Raw genomic sequence first — 17,862 nt, forward strand, 5'->3', positions numbered from 1 at the left:
CTATTTTTTCCTTAGATTTGTCAAGTTTCACTTCTAAATAAAGTGATCAACGAGTAATACATCTCATCACTGCCCCAAATTGTCACAATTCCAGTTTTTCCCGCAACTAATTTCTCTTTCAATAGCAATGCCCACAAATGGATCTACATGTTAGTAATCTTGAAATTGTGCACTGCCAACACTCTATCCTTATTTAACTGTGCATCCAAGGGTGGCCATACACTTAGAAATCTTTTCTAAATTAAACGCAGATCATGGCAGTCTGTCACATTTATTTCAGAATGGTGGATATCAAACTGAGACCAGTTTTACAGGCTGAACCAACTAATATATTTATTGAAAATTAAATAGGGGTGTAAAGCATAAAAGTTCATAAAAAATCCAAACAGTGCAATTTATAAGTAGGAGATATGAAAAATGTCTGCCTTGGGCTAATTACACGTTTTGAAGAAATCTAATAGTCTTATAAGTTTGGCAAAATAAAATCTTTGTTATCACAGAGATAAGTTCAGTAAGTTTGTCTTCTTGTGCCACATCCGTAACGTGTGGTGTCAAATCGACTCCTCCAATGAATAAGTGGAGTTTTCAGCGTGATCAGTTACCTGAAGATGAGAGTGCTGTACAGTTTTGCAGACCTCCATTAAATTCTTAATTCCGTTGAATTTGAATGGTGATGGCTTCATTTTGTGCTGAATCAGTCTACGGTCTTGAAAGTATAAACAACATGATGTATGAAAATATTCTGATACATTGATGCAAGTGCGAAGAACTCAACAAGATTCATTCCCAGACAAGAGGAACATTCTGCCTGTAAAAATTCACCAGTTCACAAATGCTCATAATCAAAAGGGTGTTTTGACTGAAATGCAACCAGACATTCACAATGGTCTCACACACAATTACTTTGTTTAGTTTGAAGGAAATCCCTGCTATTTACATCAATATGTCTGTAAGAAATTAAAAATAGATGGATGCATTTAAAATCGGTGGGTCTATAATCAAAGAGGTTGCCTGGTCCTTCAATGAAAAATTAAGTGGGTTGAACACATTTGCTTATTAGTTGATGAGATTTCCTTCTTTCAAGGTTACAAGTGCTTCTGGATGAAAAGAAGTGTTTGAGTCCGGCTCGGAATATTTAGTATAAAGATATAATACACCAAACACTCACCTTTCTATTCATTATTAATGCTGAGGCTGAAAATCAATGATCATTACACAGAATGGCAAGATATTAAACTGTCCTTGCTCGAAATTCCATGGAATCACCTCCTCTTGTGCACATCCCTCAACAAGAAACAACACTTTTAAACAAAACAAAGCACAAAGCTGACAATGTTTTATTAAAGACTTCAAAATTGTACTGCAAAAATGAAACATTCACTTAAACAGTACATAGAACAGTATCTGACAAATTAATCTGAACTCCTAAAACAAATACTCTCGAAAGCTGGAACTTGTAAGTTTGACCATCACAGGCCTTGAGTCAGGCTTGTAATTAAGCAAGTGGTATCCATCCAATTGTTAAGGTGTGGGGTCCAGTTCTTTATATACAGGTTCACCAAAATCAAATCAATCCATGATGCTGCCAAACATTTATGTAACACAAACTTCCTGTTTCAGCTTTGGTCGAGAAATCTTGGCCTCATCACTTTTTTCTTGTCCAGGGCCATGACACAGCGCCTTGCGTTTGAACAACCGAAGGCTTGATCTTAGAAGATCGTTGTCCACCACTGGTTGGTTTGTATACATCTGTTTGATTGCACCCTGACAAATACAAATGCCACAAAATGAATGTCCCAACATCAAACCTTTCCTTATTAAGTACTGATGTCAAATAGGTGTCAGAAACTCCTCAAGTGGGCAATTCAATATCAGACTCAGGAGAAATTAGGACCTGGTTTCTCGGTTGGACGCTGGTATACAGGTACAGTGAGGAGTATGTGAAAAAGACACCATGAAATGAAAAATTAGGTATTTACTGATACGGTATCAAAGTGTTTGATAGTGATTGAAGGCAAAATATGGACATCAAGCCAAATGAGAGTTGGGATTGTAGGAGTAGGGGAACATAGGAATGATCAAAGCTTGATAAAATAAAGGAAGATGGAGAGGCAGAGGTCTTCAAGAAGAATGAACTCTGACAGTCAAACCTAGGTGACTGAAGGCTTCTGCAATGATGGTGCTGTTTGTTTGGAATTTAGGATAAGGAGTTTCCAGAGATGCAGTAATTCCTCTCAGGACCTCTCGGCACGGTGGCACAGTGGCGAGCACTGCTGCCTCACAACCCCAGGGTCCCAGGTTTAATTCCAGCCTCAGGTCACTGTCTGTTTGGAGTTTGCACATTCTCCCCGTGTCTGCATGGGTTTCCTCTGAGTCCTCCAGTTTTCTCCCACAGTCCAAAGATGTGTTGGTTAGGTGGATTGGCCATGCTAAATTAACCCTTAGTGTCAGGGGAACTAGCTAAGGTAAATGCATGGTGCTATGGGGATTGGGCCTGGATGGGATTGCAGTCAGTGCAGACTCGATGGGCTGAATGGCCTCTGTAGCATTCTATGATTCTATAAAGAAGCCTCTGACATCGGGTGAAGCAGACCAAGGAGGAAATTTGTGAAGACAATTGAGTCAATAAAAGCTTTCACTTATATAGCGCCTTTAAAAATACAAAGCATCCAGAAACATTTTGCAGAGAGAAATACATATTGTACTAAAGTACAGCTTAGCTTGAGTGAGTGGAGGCTTGGGTGAAAAATAGATTTTGAGGCTTTAAAAAAAGAGGTAAAGAACAAGAAGAAAAAAAGGAAAGAATAAGGAAAAAAATCTGAGAGGGAGATGGGTTTGGGAAGATGTTCCAGAAAGCAGAGTCTGAGTTTTTGAAAGTTCTGCTGTCAATTGTGCCTGAAGGGAAATGTATAGGAGACCTCAGTTAGATACTGAATGGTGCAGGAGAAAGGAGTCTGGAGGAGATTGTAAAGTGGAACATGTAAGGATGTGAAGGCATAGACAAGAATTGTAGATTTAGTGCACCAGGGCAGGGAGTTGGTATAGGTCTGCAAGGTAACAGGATTATGGAGGAGCAGGACTTACAGTGGGACGGGACATAGATAGGTGTATTTTGAATAAGCTGGAATTTATGGAAGGTGAATATAGGAAGGGATGCAACAAGAATCTTTTTTTTATTTGTTCATGGGATGTGGATATTGCTGGCTAGGCCAGCATTTATTGCCCATCCCTAACTGACCTTGAGAAGGTGCTGATGAGCTGCCTCCTTGAACCAGTGCAGTCCATGTGTTGTAGGAACACCCATAGTGTTATTAGAGTGCGAGTCCCAGGGTTTTGACCCAGCAACAGTGTAGGAATGGAGATAATGTTTCCAAATCCGGAGTTGAGGGGGTTGAGCTATGAGGAGAGGCTGAATAAACTAGGCTTGTACTCGTTAGAGTTTAGAAGAATGAGGGGAGATCTCATTGAGACATATAAGATGATGAATGGGATGGATAGGATAGAGGTGGAGAGACTGTTCCCGCTCAGAAAGGATAGTAGGACTAGGGGGCACAGCCTCAAGATAAAGGGGGGGCGGTTTAGAACGGAGTTGAGGAGGAACTTCTTCACTCAAAAGGTGGTGAATCTCTGGAATTCTATGCCCGTTGAAGTGGTGGAGGCTGCCTCGCTAAATACTTTTAAGACGCGGGTTGATGGGTTTTTGATAAGCGAGGGGATTAAGGGTTATGGGGAGAGGGCGGGAATGTGGAACTGAGCCACGACAGATCAGCCATGATCTTATTGAATGGCGGGGCAGGCTCGAAGGGCTAGATGGCCTACTCCTGCTCCTATTTCTTATGTTCTTATGTAAATTGGGATGGTGTGTGGCCAGGTGGTGGTGTTCCCATGCATCAGCTGCTCTTCTAGGTTGTGGAGACCATGAATTTGGAAAGTGTTATTGAAGGAGTGTTGATGAATTCCTGCAGTGCATCTTGTAGCCAGTGCATGCAGCTGTCACTATGCATTAGTGGTGAAGGGAGTGAATGGTTAAGGTGACGGATGGGGTGCCTATCAAGCGGGTTGCTCTGCCCTAGATGGAGCTGTACTCATCCAGGCAATGGATAATATTCCATTACATTCCTGACTTGTGCCCTTTAGATGATGGACAGGCTTTGGGGAGTCAGGAGGTGAGTTACTCTCTGCAGATACCCCAATCTTTGACATGTTCTTGTAGCCACAGTACTTATTTGACCAGTCCAGTTCAGTTTATGGTCAATGATAACCCCGAGAATGTCGATAGTGGGGGATTCAGTGATGGTAATGCCATTGGATATCAAAGGGAGATGGTTGGATTCTCTTTTGTTGATGGTCATTTCTGGTTTGAATGGATCTTGCCACCTTTCAACCCAAGCCTGATTATCATCCAGGTCTTGCTGCAGATGGACACAGATTGTTTCAGTGTCTGAGGAGTCGTGAACAGCGATGGACCTTGTGTAATCATCCCCACTTCTGACCTTATGATGGAAGGAAGGTGAAACAGCTGAAGATGGTTGGGCCTGGTGATGAAGTAAATGTTGAGCTGAAAGTTGTGGCTCCATCATAACAGGGCTGGGAATAGGATCAAGGAAAGACAGCTAAATGAGGGACCTGCCTCCTCACCTTGTCCCTAGAATGAAAGACAATAGCAAACCACCTCTAATGAAAACGGTCAAGGAGATGGTTCAGGATGAAGCATCAGCAGACAATGAGCCAAGGGCCTGCCTTCAGGCAGAGGACAAATGAACAAGTTTATAAAGAGGGCAGTTAGGATTTTATCTTGCAACCAAGGGGTCATTAGAACAAGGAATGTTTTAGCACATACCACGGTTAATAAAGCAGGATCAAGTATAGTTTTAAGAGAAAATTGAACAGCAGAGCAAAAGTAAGGGGTCAGGGTTACGGGGAAAAGACAGGAGAATGGGGACGAGAAAAACATCAGCGATGACTGAATAGCGGAGCCGACTCAAAGGGCCAAGTGGCCTAATTCTGCTCTTCTGTCTTATGGTCTTACAGTGCAGGAGAAATTGGAGAAAATGGGATTTCAGGAGATAGTTCCAGTCAGGGAGCAGGCAGCAACACAAGACCAAGCCAAAATAATTTTCTGCACAAAAGGAAACCAATGAATTTTTGAATTTATACATTCAATAAATTAAAGTTTGAGATGACTATCAGAAAGAACATCTTGAACTCAAAAAATGATACATTTTTTGGCATACTGTGTCAAGCCAAAGTATCAAGTATACTTTTAAGAGAAAGGAAGGAAAATATGGCAGTTTTCAAGACACAATTGGTTGTTATTAGGGGAGTTATGGTGATGAGCTGCAACTGAGACAGCGGTCTCTTCTCATGCCTATGTTTTGTTATTTACTCACCAGACATTTAGATAAGTACATTTCAACATGGTCACAAGATGGTATTCAGGAGTCAGAATCTAGGGGTGCTTTTTCTCCTTTTAGGTCATGGGGTTGCACTGCTTGTGACAACCAAAGCTGAGCCAGTTAACTCAGCATAAGGTCAAGAAGTTTCATTGCTTTTCCAAATTGCTTGATCCAGTTAAATGGGCACAGGGATCACAAATTCACCAATTCTAGGCACACACTGAACTCAGTACCACATATGGTAGTGAGGCTAAAACATTGTGTGATTTCAAGAAGAAAATAGATATGGTACTTGGAGTTAAAGTGATCAAGGGATATGGGGAGGGAGGTGGGATCAGGATGTTGAATTTGATGATCAGCCATAATCATAATAAATGGCAGTGCGGGCTGCAAAGGCCAAATGGTCTATTCCTGCTTCTATTTTCAATGTTTCTATACTTGGGACTTGTCTGGTCTTTATCACCCAGTGCAACAGAGCGCCACCAGGATATCCCCTGATGACCACATACTTAGTCTTCATGATAAAGCACAGTTAAATTACTTTACTCTGACTTGTTTAATCTATATTTAATACCACACTTTTTGATATCATGATAGCATATATTACCACTAGCCTTAAAATCAATAATTGTTTCAATTTCTGTTATGATGGCAAACAGAATAGAAAATGTTTACCAGATTCAGAATTTATTTGGACTCCAGCTATATTAAAGCCATCTCTTATTAAATTACACAATCAGGTTTGAATTTATTCCACATATATAAAATTTCACTTGGACTACTGAGGCAGTTTTTGATAAATGATAAAAAGATATTTACTTTTTCATTTCTTACTAACTGCTTGCGAATGGCAAAGTCCCTACGAGAGCAAAGTGCTTTACAGCAGGGTCCCAGGTTACTCAGCAGACTCGCTCTCTCTTCTCTTCTCTGCATAGCAGCCATGTTGAGGGCTCCAAGCTCATGTTCAAAAAGATTTTCTGCATCTTCAAGAAAATAACAAGTACAGTGAATAAACACATGTCAACATAATACAAAAATTTTTAATCATATTCATACTTGGTCAACAAAAATATGAACACACTAAGATAACAGTACTATTGATTAATATCAAAAATTGTGGAAGGTTTTGATAGCACATTCACAGACAGAGAGTTGTCACATGTAGGGAAGAGCAAAACTAGATGCTATCAATATAAAATAATCAAGAATTCAAATAGGGAATACAGAAGAAATATCTTTACCCAAAGTTGGTAAGAAAATGGAACTTGCTACCACAGGGAGTAGCTCAAGCTAACAGTATAGATACTTTTACGGAGAAGCTAGATATGCATAAAGAGGGAACGGGTGGTTATACTGATAGAATTAGATAACAAAGGATAGAAGGAGGCATGGCTGATTGGGCAAAATGGCCTCTTTCCGTGCTGTAGATTCAATTTTTTTTAATGCAATTAACAATCAATATTAGATTGCCAGCATTTTAGCCCTTTATTCTTTGAATGTTATTTACCCTTTATAAATAACATCTAACCAGGGACATACAACCAAAATCACAAGGTCTTGTGCTTAAGTGGTGAGCTGCACCACTATTCCTGTTTAACCCATTGCCATGTGGATATCTGTTCCAGAATTCATTCAGGAAGCTGCACTGTGGTCAATTCTCAAGAATGAGACAAATTCACCAATTCTAGACTGTGTATATAGAGTAAAGCAATTTCCAGTTCTTTTTTCTGACCAGTGCAATATAGTATGAATACCAGCTGGAGAACTAACTGCAACTACATACTTTCAGTCTTAATTCCACAAATCATCCAACTGAGGAACTTCGGGAGTGTAACTCAGCAAGTTCAGTTTGCTTCCACCGCACTTGCTCTGTTCACAAGGTGAATTTCTCCCACTGTCATAACAAGGCCTACTTCCACTCCATTGAAGAATCCTATTCCATACTTTCATCACCTGGATGTTAGGATCATAGAACTGTACAGTTTAGAAGTTCACTAGTGGATGGCTGTGGCTGAACCAGCTTGTTGAAAAAAGTATGCAATTAGTCCCAAACCTCTGCTCTACTTCCTCAGCCCAGCAAATTTCTCCGTTTCAATATTTATTCACTTCCTTTTGTAAGTTAGTTCAATAGTAACTTACTGAATCTATCAGGCAGTGCATTCCAACTCATAATTAAATGCCCTGAAACACTTTGAGATCTCCCGTGAGCAGGAAAGATGGTATCATGGAAAGGTGATAAATGAAACATGTTCTTTCTTCAAAAAACATTCTATTTAGCACCAATTCTTAAAGGGACAATGTTCAAAAACACTCATGTTCCGATTGCAGGAGAGTGGTATTTAAGCAGATCCTTATGTTAGCACCACTCCCTAATCTATAAACCTGGTGGAAAGAGGTTTACATTTCCAATTCTTCCATCCTATTCTCAGGACTTTGAGGTTGTCAGAGAGCAGAGTTATATTGTGTCAGATGGTCCCTTTTATATCATATTCATTTATAATGTGGAGCCTGAATGCACGAAACATGTAGAAAATGCTCTGATAATCTTACATTGGGTCCACAAGTTTCAAAATCATACCTGACTCCACAAAAAAGTTTCTGAAATTTTCATATGACATAAAATAAGACCAGTTTTAGAGATAAGTAACCAGCTATTTTGCCAGAAGTTTGCTACTTAGTTCCATTATTAAATCCCATAGTTTCAGAAGTCCTCTCACAGGCGCTGTTGTATTTCAGAACTCTATGAGGTGAACGACAGAACTGCAGCCAATCTTTGTAAGTTTTTATTTATGACAGTACACATTATAAATATATAACTCTTAAGCTAACCCCTAAAGTTTCAGTCTGCTCCCGTCTATAGGGGCACACATGAATCCCTTCTACCTGTCTGTAATACTAAACACAATTAATATATGATTGACAACTCTGTAGTTAGAAAGAAATAAAACATAAAAGCAGAGAGTATAATTGTAGTGCATTTTTTGTTCAGATTACATTCAATTCACTCAGGCCTTCTCCTTCCAGTATATTTGATCAATAGAAAGGTTATTTGATTTGAAAAAAAGATTGTGAACCTGTGTAGAGACCAATCCATACACTCCTACCAATGACAAATTATAATCAATTCTGCAGACTCAAGTTCATTTATCAAGACAGCATATCATGTGTCAATTGATTTTTTGATACAGCATATTTTCTATCAAACTCTGACTCCAGATTCCTTCTGTGGCACATACTGTGGGTAAACAAAAATCCTAACCATAATGTGTTTCATCTTTGTAACATTCGGATTATGTAGGTTTTGGGCAAGGAATATTTGCTTGTCTGTGATTTAATTCTTAAAAATGGAAATGTCTTTGCTTTATTTAAAATATGCATCCTTTACTCTCATGGGTATTATAACCTACTTTGAAGGATCAGGGATAAACAGATGCTGGGAATGTCCATGAAAGTATCATCATGACATTACATACGATCCTGTATCATATACAATTCAAAGACCTTCAAGCATTATGCCAGCTGCTTCAATTTCTTCACTTAAGGGGTTGTGAATCTTTGGGATTCTCTACCCTGATAGTTGTGGATGTTCTGTCTATGAACATATTTAAGGCTGATAGAGGCAGGTTTCTGGAATTTAGGTAATCAGAGGATATGGGGAACGAGTGGGAAAATGGAGTTAAGACTGATGGTCAGCCATGGTTGTATGGAAAGGAGCAGCAGGCTCACGGGGCCAAATGGCCTCTTCTTGCTCCTTTTTCTTATATTCTGAACTCATGACTACAAAAACCCATCGAATATAAATTACCAACCTTTAGGGACCAATAAAATCAGATATGTTAAACTGCAGAGATACTTAAAAAGAAAATACAAAATATGTAGTTTCCCACAAGACCATGAAGGTCAACTCATTCTTAGCATAGAATGTTAATCAAATACAAATATTTGGTCTTCTGCCATCTGGAGAATGCTATTCACCAGATGCTTTTAACAGCACAGCAAATGTGATAATGTGGTGCGATATTACTTCTAATACCTTTAGTGTTGTTCATGGCGGCTCGACAAGTTTCATTGACCTTTGCAAACAATTCCGCACCAGCCAAGCGCTTGGATATTCCAGCTCGCAATAAGATTGCACCAGGGGTAAACTTTAACAGAGCAGCTCCAGGTTCTCTGGGCTCTTTGGGCTGCTTGGGTAACAGACTCGACCAATCGACATCAATCACATCCATGGGATCTATAGATAAATTGTTTTCTTCAGTTTACTGTGTAAAACACATTTCTGAATCAAATGACAAAACACCAACACATACATATCCCAAAATTATGATTACAGTAGCAAATGAGAATCCTCACTCAACAGACCTGGCCATGCCTCAAAAAGCATTAGCCAGTATTTGAATTTTTTTATGATTACAGAAATGTTTGGAATCGTCAATTCACACACACTACTCATAAATCCATCTTCCTAATAATTAAAACACATTATTCTGCTTTGTACTTAAAATACTCCAATTCCAACCGGAGAACTACAACTACGCACATTTATAACATGACAATTACTCTCGAACCCAATTCATTCATTAATGTTACAATTGGCAATTTATATGTTTAATCTCTTTCTATTGGTGATCAATATAAAATGACTTAAATGGAAAGGGATGTATTAGGAAAACTCAACACACTTCATGAAAAGGTCTTAAAAATTTAATTGTGTTTTTTGAAGTAATGAAATTGTTGGATTGTTGGCAGCACGGTAGCACAGTGGTTAGCACTGCTGCTTCACGGCTCCAGGGACCTGGGTTCGATTCCCGGCTTGGGTCACTGTCTGTGTGGAGTTTGCACGTTCTCCTCGTGTCTGCGTGGCTTTCCTCCGGGTGCTCTGGTTTCCTCCCACAGTCCAAAGATGTGCGGGTTAGGTTGATTGGCCATGCTAAAAAAAATTGCCCCTTAGTGTCCTAAAATGCTTAGATTAGAGGGATTAGCGGGTAATAATATGTAGGGACATGGGAGTAGGGCCTGGGTGGGATTATGGTCAGTACAGGCTCGATGGGCCAAAGGGCCTCTTTCTGCACTGTAGGGTTCTATGATTTTATGGGTAGGCCAGCTAATGCTGGCTCCTTTCACTTTCGACAATATCACACAAAATGCTGCTTTATAAGTTTGAAAGTTTCTGGTATTAATGGCAATATATCAAGCTGAACTAAGAATTGACTGACTGAATGCAAGCAAGACAGATTTGGATCTATGTGGAGAATGGTGCTATCCTGCAGAGATCAATTTTGGGGCCATTGTTCTTTGCTTTTTTTTAAATGATCTGGACGTAGGTGCTGTAGGGATGAATTTGCAGTGGATAATTAGATCGGTGTAAATGTCCGGACTGTGGATGACGCTCCTGTTTCAGATGGATCTCAAATGTGTTGCGAGATTGGGCACACAATTGGTCAATGATACTTCATTTGGATAAGTGAAGTATTATGCACATGAGCAGGGTGAATGCTCAACATTCGTACGTCCTTCAGGAAAATGTATTAAGGAAGCTGGAGAAAGAGCAGGTCTGGGCACTTGAATGCATTCATCTCTGTAAACACAAGAGCAATACAGTGAAGGGATAGCTAACGCAAATAAAGTTGATGTGCATTGACAGGACAACGCTGCACTACAGGAGGCACGCTATTTTGCCTTTGTACAAGACCTTGGCCAGGCCTCAGTTGGAATACTATATCCAGCTTTGTCCCCTCACTTGGTCAGTGATATTGAAGATTTGGAGACCGTGCAGAAGACTGCTACTAATTCCCAACATAGTGCATCTTAGTTGGATTCTACATTTTATTAGAAGCTTAAATGTAGTGATGATCTGCTTAAGGTTTATAAAATGGTGAAGGGCATAAATTGAATCCCAGTTGTTCCAATTAAATAGGTTTGCATAAGGGCAGATCTAAGTTACATGTTACAGAGGTGGTTCTTTTCCCTGATGATAGAGAACCTTGAACAGGCTCGTTGAATTCCTTTGAGAGAGAGAGAGCGCTGCATTTTTCACCTTTGCCAAGAGCTTCACATGATTTCAGGTGGGATGGTGTGTATATATTGCATTTGTATGGGGCAGACTGGATGGATCATTATGTCTTTGCTGGGCTCCTCACACCTATTCCAAAGATAGACAATTGAAGGCACAGAACAGTAAAATAGCGTGAGGCAAATTCGCAAGGTCTGAATGAACTACTGATCAGACACAATGAAACACCAACAGTGTACACTGGGAGCTGAAGATTCTTCTCTTGCTAGAGTAAATCAAAACTGTTCACAACAAAATAAGAACAAAACCAAGGGAGTCTAGAATGAACCCTGTGTACTCTTGTCGGGAAATATTATGGTTTGTCTAAAAGGGATGATGTCAAATGCAATCTTATTTAAAATAGTAAATGGCAATATCCTTTTACAAATAAAAGGAAATAATGAAACACACTTGAGCAGAGCCAGGTTTAAATTGTTGGCAATTTTGAATTAAGAGGCAAGTTGTACCCTACAAAGGGAATATTCAATTTAGATTTTGTAAATATGCCTTTTCTATTTCTTAAAAATGATCATTTATTTAAAAATTACTAAATATATATCACAAAACTCATTGCACTAAAACATAATGCAGATTTTTAAAAAGAGGTACCTGATATTTTTTCTTCATCCTGGTTCTCTTCTCTTTTTCCTGCATCATCTGCCAGGATCTCGTCGAGCTCATCGTCACTAATTGGCTCATATTCTTCACAAGGTCCTGACACAGAGGACTGTGCATCATCTACTTTCCCATCTTGCTCACCTAAATGCAATAAAAAAAACATACTGGTGCACAAACTGATGGGATGAATAGACAAGCAAACTTCAGTTCACACATTCTCCTTATCCTTCCCTCAAAAGGACTTAAATGATGCTGTCATAACTCGTTTTACTATAATTTAACTTCAGTTTTACCATAACTACTTATCTCAGATTGACAGCTACAAGTGCATTTGCAGCTGGTAGCAACTTCATAGTGAATGCTAAGATCCAGGAGCAACCTAAGAGCACATCGCCTCAATATGTGTGCAGTGGCCGTCCCTGAGGTTACATAAGAACATAATAAGAAATAGGAGCAGGAGTAGGCCATCTAGCCCTTCGAGCCTGCCCCGCCATTCAATAAGATCATGGCTGATCTGTCGTGGCTCAGTTCCACTTTCCCGCCCTCTCCCCATAACCCTTAATTCCCCTCTCTTATCAAAAACCCATCAGCCCGCGTCTTAAAAATATTTAGCGAGGCAGCCTCCACCACTTCAACGGGCAGAGAATTCCAGAGATTCACCACCCTTTGAGTGAAGAAGTTCCTCCTCAACTCCGTTCTAAATCGCGCCCCCTTTATCTTGAGGCTGTGCCCCCTAGTCCTACTGTCTTTTTTGAGCGGGAAGAGTCTCTCCACCTCTATCCTATCCATCCCATTCATCATCTTATACGTCTCAATGAGATCTCCCCTCATTCTTCTCAACTCTAATGAGTACAAGCCTAGTTTATTCAGTCTCTCCTCATAGCTCAACTCCCTCAACTCTGGCATCAGCCTAGTAAACCTCCTCTGCACTCCCTCCAAGGCCAAAATATCTTTGCGCAGGTGCGGCGCCCAAAACTGCACACAGTACTCCAGTTGCGGCCTCACCAATGCCCTATACAGCTGCAGCAAGACCTCCATACTTTTATATTCAATCCCCCTCGCTATGAAGGCCAGCATCCCATTCGCCTTCCTGACCACCTGCTGCACCTGCAAGCTGGGTTTTTGCGACTCATGCACTAGGACCCCGAGGTCCCTCTGCACCGTCGCCTGCTGCAGTTTTTCGCCCCGTAAGTAATAGTCCTTCCTACCATTATTCCTACCAAAGTGGACCACCTCACACTTGCCAACATTAAATTCCATTTGCCATTTCCTGGCCCATTCGCCCAGCCTATCTAGATCCTTCTGCAGACTCTCCACACCCTCCGCACAATTTGCCGTTCCCCCAATCTTCGTGTCATCAGCAAATTTCGACACCCTACACTCGGTTCCCTCCTCCAGATCATCTATATAAATGGTAAATAGCTGAGGCCCCAGCACCGACCCCTGGGGCACTCCACTAGTCACCATCTGCCAATCCGAATAGCACCCGTTGACCCCCACTCTCTGCCTCCTATTTGACAACCAATCCTCTATCCACGCTAACACCCTACCCCCAACTCCATGTCCCTCGACCTTCTGCAATAACCTCTTGTGAGGTACTTTGTCAAACGCCTTCTGAAAATCCAGAAAGACCACATCCACCGGCTCTCCTCTATCCAACGCCCTAGACACATCCTCATAGAACTCCAGTAAATTTGTCAGACACGACTTCCCTTTAATGAAACCGTGCTGCGTCTGCTCTATCAAGCAATTCCCTTCAAGATGCCTCGCAATTTCCTCCTTAATGACGGATTCTAACATTTTACCTACCACAGACGTTAAACTAACCGGCCTATAATTCCCCGCCTTTTGCCTGGCACCCTTCTTAAACAATGGCGTAACATTAGCCGTTTTCCAATCTTCCGGCACTCCCCCGGAATCCAGCGACGTCTGGAAAATAACCACCAAGGCATCCACTATCACCTCCGCCATTTCTTTCAGAACCCTCGGATGCATTCCATCCGGTCCTGGGGGCTTGTCCACAATTAGCCCCTCCAGTCTGTCGAGGACCGCCTCTCTAGTAACAGTAATGTCATTAAGACCCTCCAGTCCTACCACCTTTCCATCACTAACACCCGGCAAATTATTCACATCCTCCTCCGTGAAGACAGAAACAAAAAAGTTATTCAATACCTTAGCCATATCCCCATCCCCTACCACTAGGTCCCCTTTCTCATCCTCTAAAGGACCAACGTTCACCCTAGCCAGCCTCTTCCTTTTTATATATTTATAAAAACTCTTGCTATCCTTTTTTATATTAAGCGCTAGCCCAGCTTCATAGTTTCTCCTACCCTTCTTTATCAACTTCTTTGTCAATCTTTGTTGACATTTAAACCTCTCCCAATCCTCTTCTCGCCCACTACTCTTAGCTACTCTAAATTCCTCCGCTTTTAATTTAACACTTTCCTTCACCTCCTTCGTTATCCACGGCTTATTACATTAAGAACATGGACATTAATGTCCACAATTTCCACCAATTTAAATTATCAAATGTCCTCATTGGACAATTTCCTCACCAGAGGAACCAGTCTACTAGTGAACCTTCAATGCACTTTATCAAAGGCACGTCCTTAGCTAAAAGAACCAAAACTTTATCATTTGGGGGAATTAATTCACCTTTAAGATTGGGTGTCTGGGTATGAGATTCTGGGCATTGCCAGCGTGTTTATGCCCTGCCCCATCACACAAAATGCCAGTAAGTTAGGCGAGAAAAGGCAGCTCTGAAGCTGGCGAGTTTCACACAGCTTTTCTCACCTGATCCAACATTTTATTATTTATTATAAGGAGGCATCCCTCTAAAAACTAACATTTCCCTCTTAAGAAATAATCTGCTTTTCTATTTGTCCTACTAAAGTGTATAACTTCACACATCCCCACATTCTATTTGCGATCATTTTGTCCACTCATTTAACCTGTCTATATCCATTCATGGCTTCTTTGCATCTCATTGTAGCTTATGTTTCCAACTAGCTTTATATCCTGGTTGACATCCATTTTCTACTGTAACTTCACAGTAGTTAGCTTACTGTAGTGGAGGCACACATGTTCCCCCATCACAAATGTGTAGGGTGAAACACCGATGATCCCAGGGCGGAAGAGTCAATTACTAGGAGCATAGGTTTAAAGAAGATGTACTAAGGCAAGTTTTTTTACACATAGGGTGGTGGGTGTTTGGAACTCACTGCCGGGGGAAGTAGTGGAAGCAGACACGATAATGGCTATTAAGAGGCATCTTGACAAATATACGAATAGGATGGGAGTAGAAAGATATGGTCCCGGAAGGGTAGGGAGTTTTAGTTCAGTCAGGCAGCATGGCCGGTGCAGGCCTGGAGGGCCAAAGGGCTTGTTCCTGTGCTGTAATTTTCTTTGTTCTTTGACACAAGCCAGTCAAAACAGCAATCTTTGGGCTCTGTCTGAGGCTATCAAAGCATCAGGTCTGTTTCCTTGGAATCCTACACCTCTCCACCAATGAACAAAACATATGTATATCAACAAAGGAGAAGTGGGAACATCATTTCTCTCAATTGGTTGCACGTAAGAATGCTAACCCAGCTCAACAGACCTCAAGGAGAGAGAAGCCCAACCAGTCACTGTAGACACCTTGATGTTAGCAGATAACATGCGATACCATGTCAGATTCACTTCATATTTGTAATCTCATCAGAAACACAATGCGGGATTTTCTGGCTGCGTTTGTCCCATGACTGGAAAATCCCACCCGAGGTCAATGGACCTTTCCATGGTCCTGTCCCACCCGCTACAATTCCCACGGCAGACGGGACAGTAAAATCAGGCCACCAATGTCAACAAAAATACTAATCAATTATTGATTTAAAAAATCCAATTAAAAAGCTCTGGAAAACTGTAGATCAAAGTGAAAAAAGCCAGTGACACTCCTGGTTCTTCTTGATCCCTGAGTAACGTTTAACATGCATGACCGTTACACTCCCCTTAAGTGCCTCACCAACAATGACCAGCTTAGTGGAACTTGTTGTCTGTTGTTACATTCTGACCTCTTCAAATGTAGCCAACATGATCTGATGATATAAGGATAATTATGACAGCCAGGTCGACCTCTCCACCTCCTCCATAATGTTAGATTCCTGTCTCAATTTTTCTCCAATTAAACACTAGAAGAATCAAAGCCATTTTATTTGGCCCCGGTATAAACTAATTTTATAATTAGTATATATTAATTTATATATTTATATAATTAGTAACTAATTATATAATAACTATAATATAGTAACCAAGCACATAATTAGTAAACTAATTTATATATTAGTATGAACTAATAGTTGCTACTAATTCCATTTCCTTTTTCTGTTTCAGGTGGAATTAAACCATTTACAACCTCAATGTCCCATTCAAAATTCAGCCTCCAACTCCAGGGCATTGTCTGCCTCCACCACATTCAGCTAATCTGTTGCTAAAATATTTCCAAACCATTCTCATCACCCAGATTCAACAGTGCTACTGCTCTTCTGACTGGTCTCACATTCTCCACTCCCCATAAACTTCAACTTATCTAAAACTATGCTGTCCCTATGCTATCCTGCATATAGTTTTGTTCACCCGTTTGCTTGCTGACCTACATTTGATTCTGGTCCCTCAGTGCCTCGTTTAAATTTTCATGCATGTCTTTACATTAAAGATTATTCCAATCTTATATTTATCTTATACTAATCTTATATTAATTCTTAAATCACATATATAATATACATTACATATATATTACAATCTTACATGAATCTCATATTTATATAGCACCTTTAACATAATAGAATGTCCAAGCTGTTTCACATCAGCAATACGAAAGTGTTAATAGACACTGATTCACACAGGTGATATTAGGGCAAAGGGGCAGGCCTACAGGAAAAAAGAGAGGTTTTGGAAGGAAATGTAAGAGCTCTGGGCCGAGGCAGTAAAATACATGGCCACCAAGTGAGGGCCGGAATTAGATGAGTGCAGATATCTTAACTGTGGCTGGAGGAAATGACAGAGATAGTGTGGGGCGAAGCCATGGAGGCATCTGAAAATCGAGGCTTTGCTTGAGTAGGTAAATATAAGTAGCTGGTACAATTTTTGAATAGGACTTGGCATGGGTAAGGACATGGGCAGCAAAGTTTTGGGTGACCTCAAGCTTCCTTTGGGACAGCAGCTAAGATTGAGTTGGAACAGTCACATCTAAAGTAGCAATGGTATGAATGATGGTTTCAGCAGCAGATGAGCTGTGTGGTAAGGTTGAAATTGGGCAATGTAATGAAGGTAGAAAAAAGAAGTCTAAGCGATAGTGCAGCTATTTAGTTGGAAATTCATCTTGGGGGTCAAATATAGCACCAAGGTTCCAAAAAGTCTAAAAACTTTTAAAATCCTTTGCCTTGCCCTCCCCACCCATATAACCTCTGCCAATCCTACAAAGCTCAAACAACGTAATGCTTGTCTTACTCTGTCTTCTTGTGCATTCTCTAATCCATTCGTCCCACTGACAGTTGCACTTTCAGCCACCTAGGCTGACTGGAAATTCTGGCAAAATCTCTGGCTTCTTTCAAATACACCTCTTTTCAGCCTAGTTTCTAATCTTGTCTGATTATGCTTCCATGTAGTACCATGGGGAATTTTCTGCATTAAAGGTGCCATATAAATGCAAGTCATTAAAATGCACTGACAAAAGCTTTTAAATATTCACATTTCTATGCCTTCCATTTCACTTTGTAAACAATGGAGCAAATCATATTGCAGTATTGGCTATATTTT

At 40.5% G+C, this 17,862-nt stretch overlaps 1 protein-coding gene across 11 annotated transcripts in view; it reads right to left on the reverse strand.

Annotated features, from left to right (window-relative positions):
* Positions 1-306: 306 nt before the first annotated feature.
* The window catches only part of zc3h13 (zinc finger CCCH-type containing 13), an 82,499-nt gene continuing 64,943 nt past the window's right edge, over positions 307-17,862 (reverse strand). For all 11 annotated transcript variants that reach the window (XM_080204201.1, XM_080204194.1, XM_080204196.1 and 8 more), the window contains 4 exons: positions 12,058-12,207; positions 9,430-9,630; positions 6,216-6,379; positions 307-1,764 (listed from right to left, as the gene is read on the reverse strand). In XM_080204201.1, the coding sequence (XP_080060327.1) occupies positions 1,594-1,764; positions 6,216-6,379; positions 9,430-9,630; positions 12,058-12,207 (686 nt within the window). In that variant the 3' untranslated portion in view covers positions 307-1,593. The remainder of the gene's footprint in view (positions 1,765-6,215; positions 6,380-9,429; positions 9,631-12,057; positions 12,208-17,862) is intronic.

Source organism: Carcharhinus amblyrhynchos, chromosome 15, assembly GCF_965287045.1.
Source record: "Carcharhinus amblyrhynchos chromosome 15, sCarAmb.v2.hapA, whole genome shotgun sequence".
Lineage (NCBI taxonomy): Eukaryota > Metazoa > Chordata > Chondrichthyes > Carcharhiniformes > Carcharhinidae > Carcharhinus > Carcharhinus amblyrhynchos.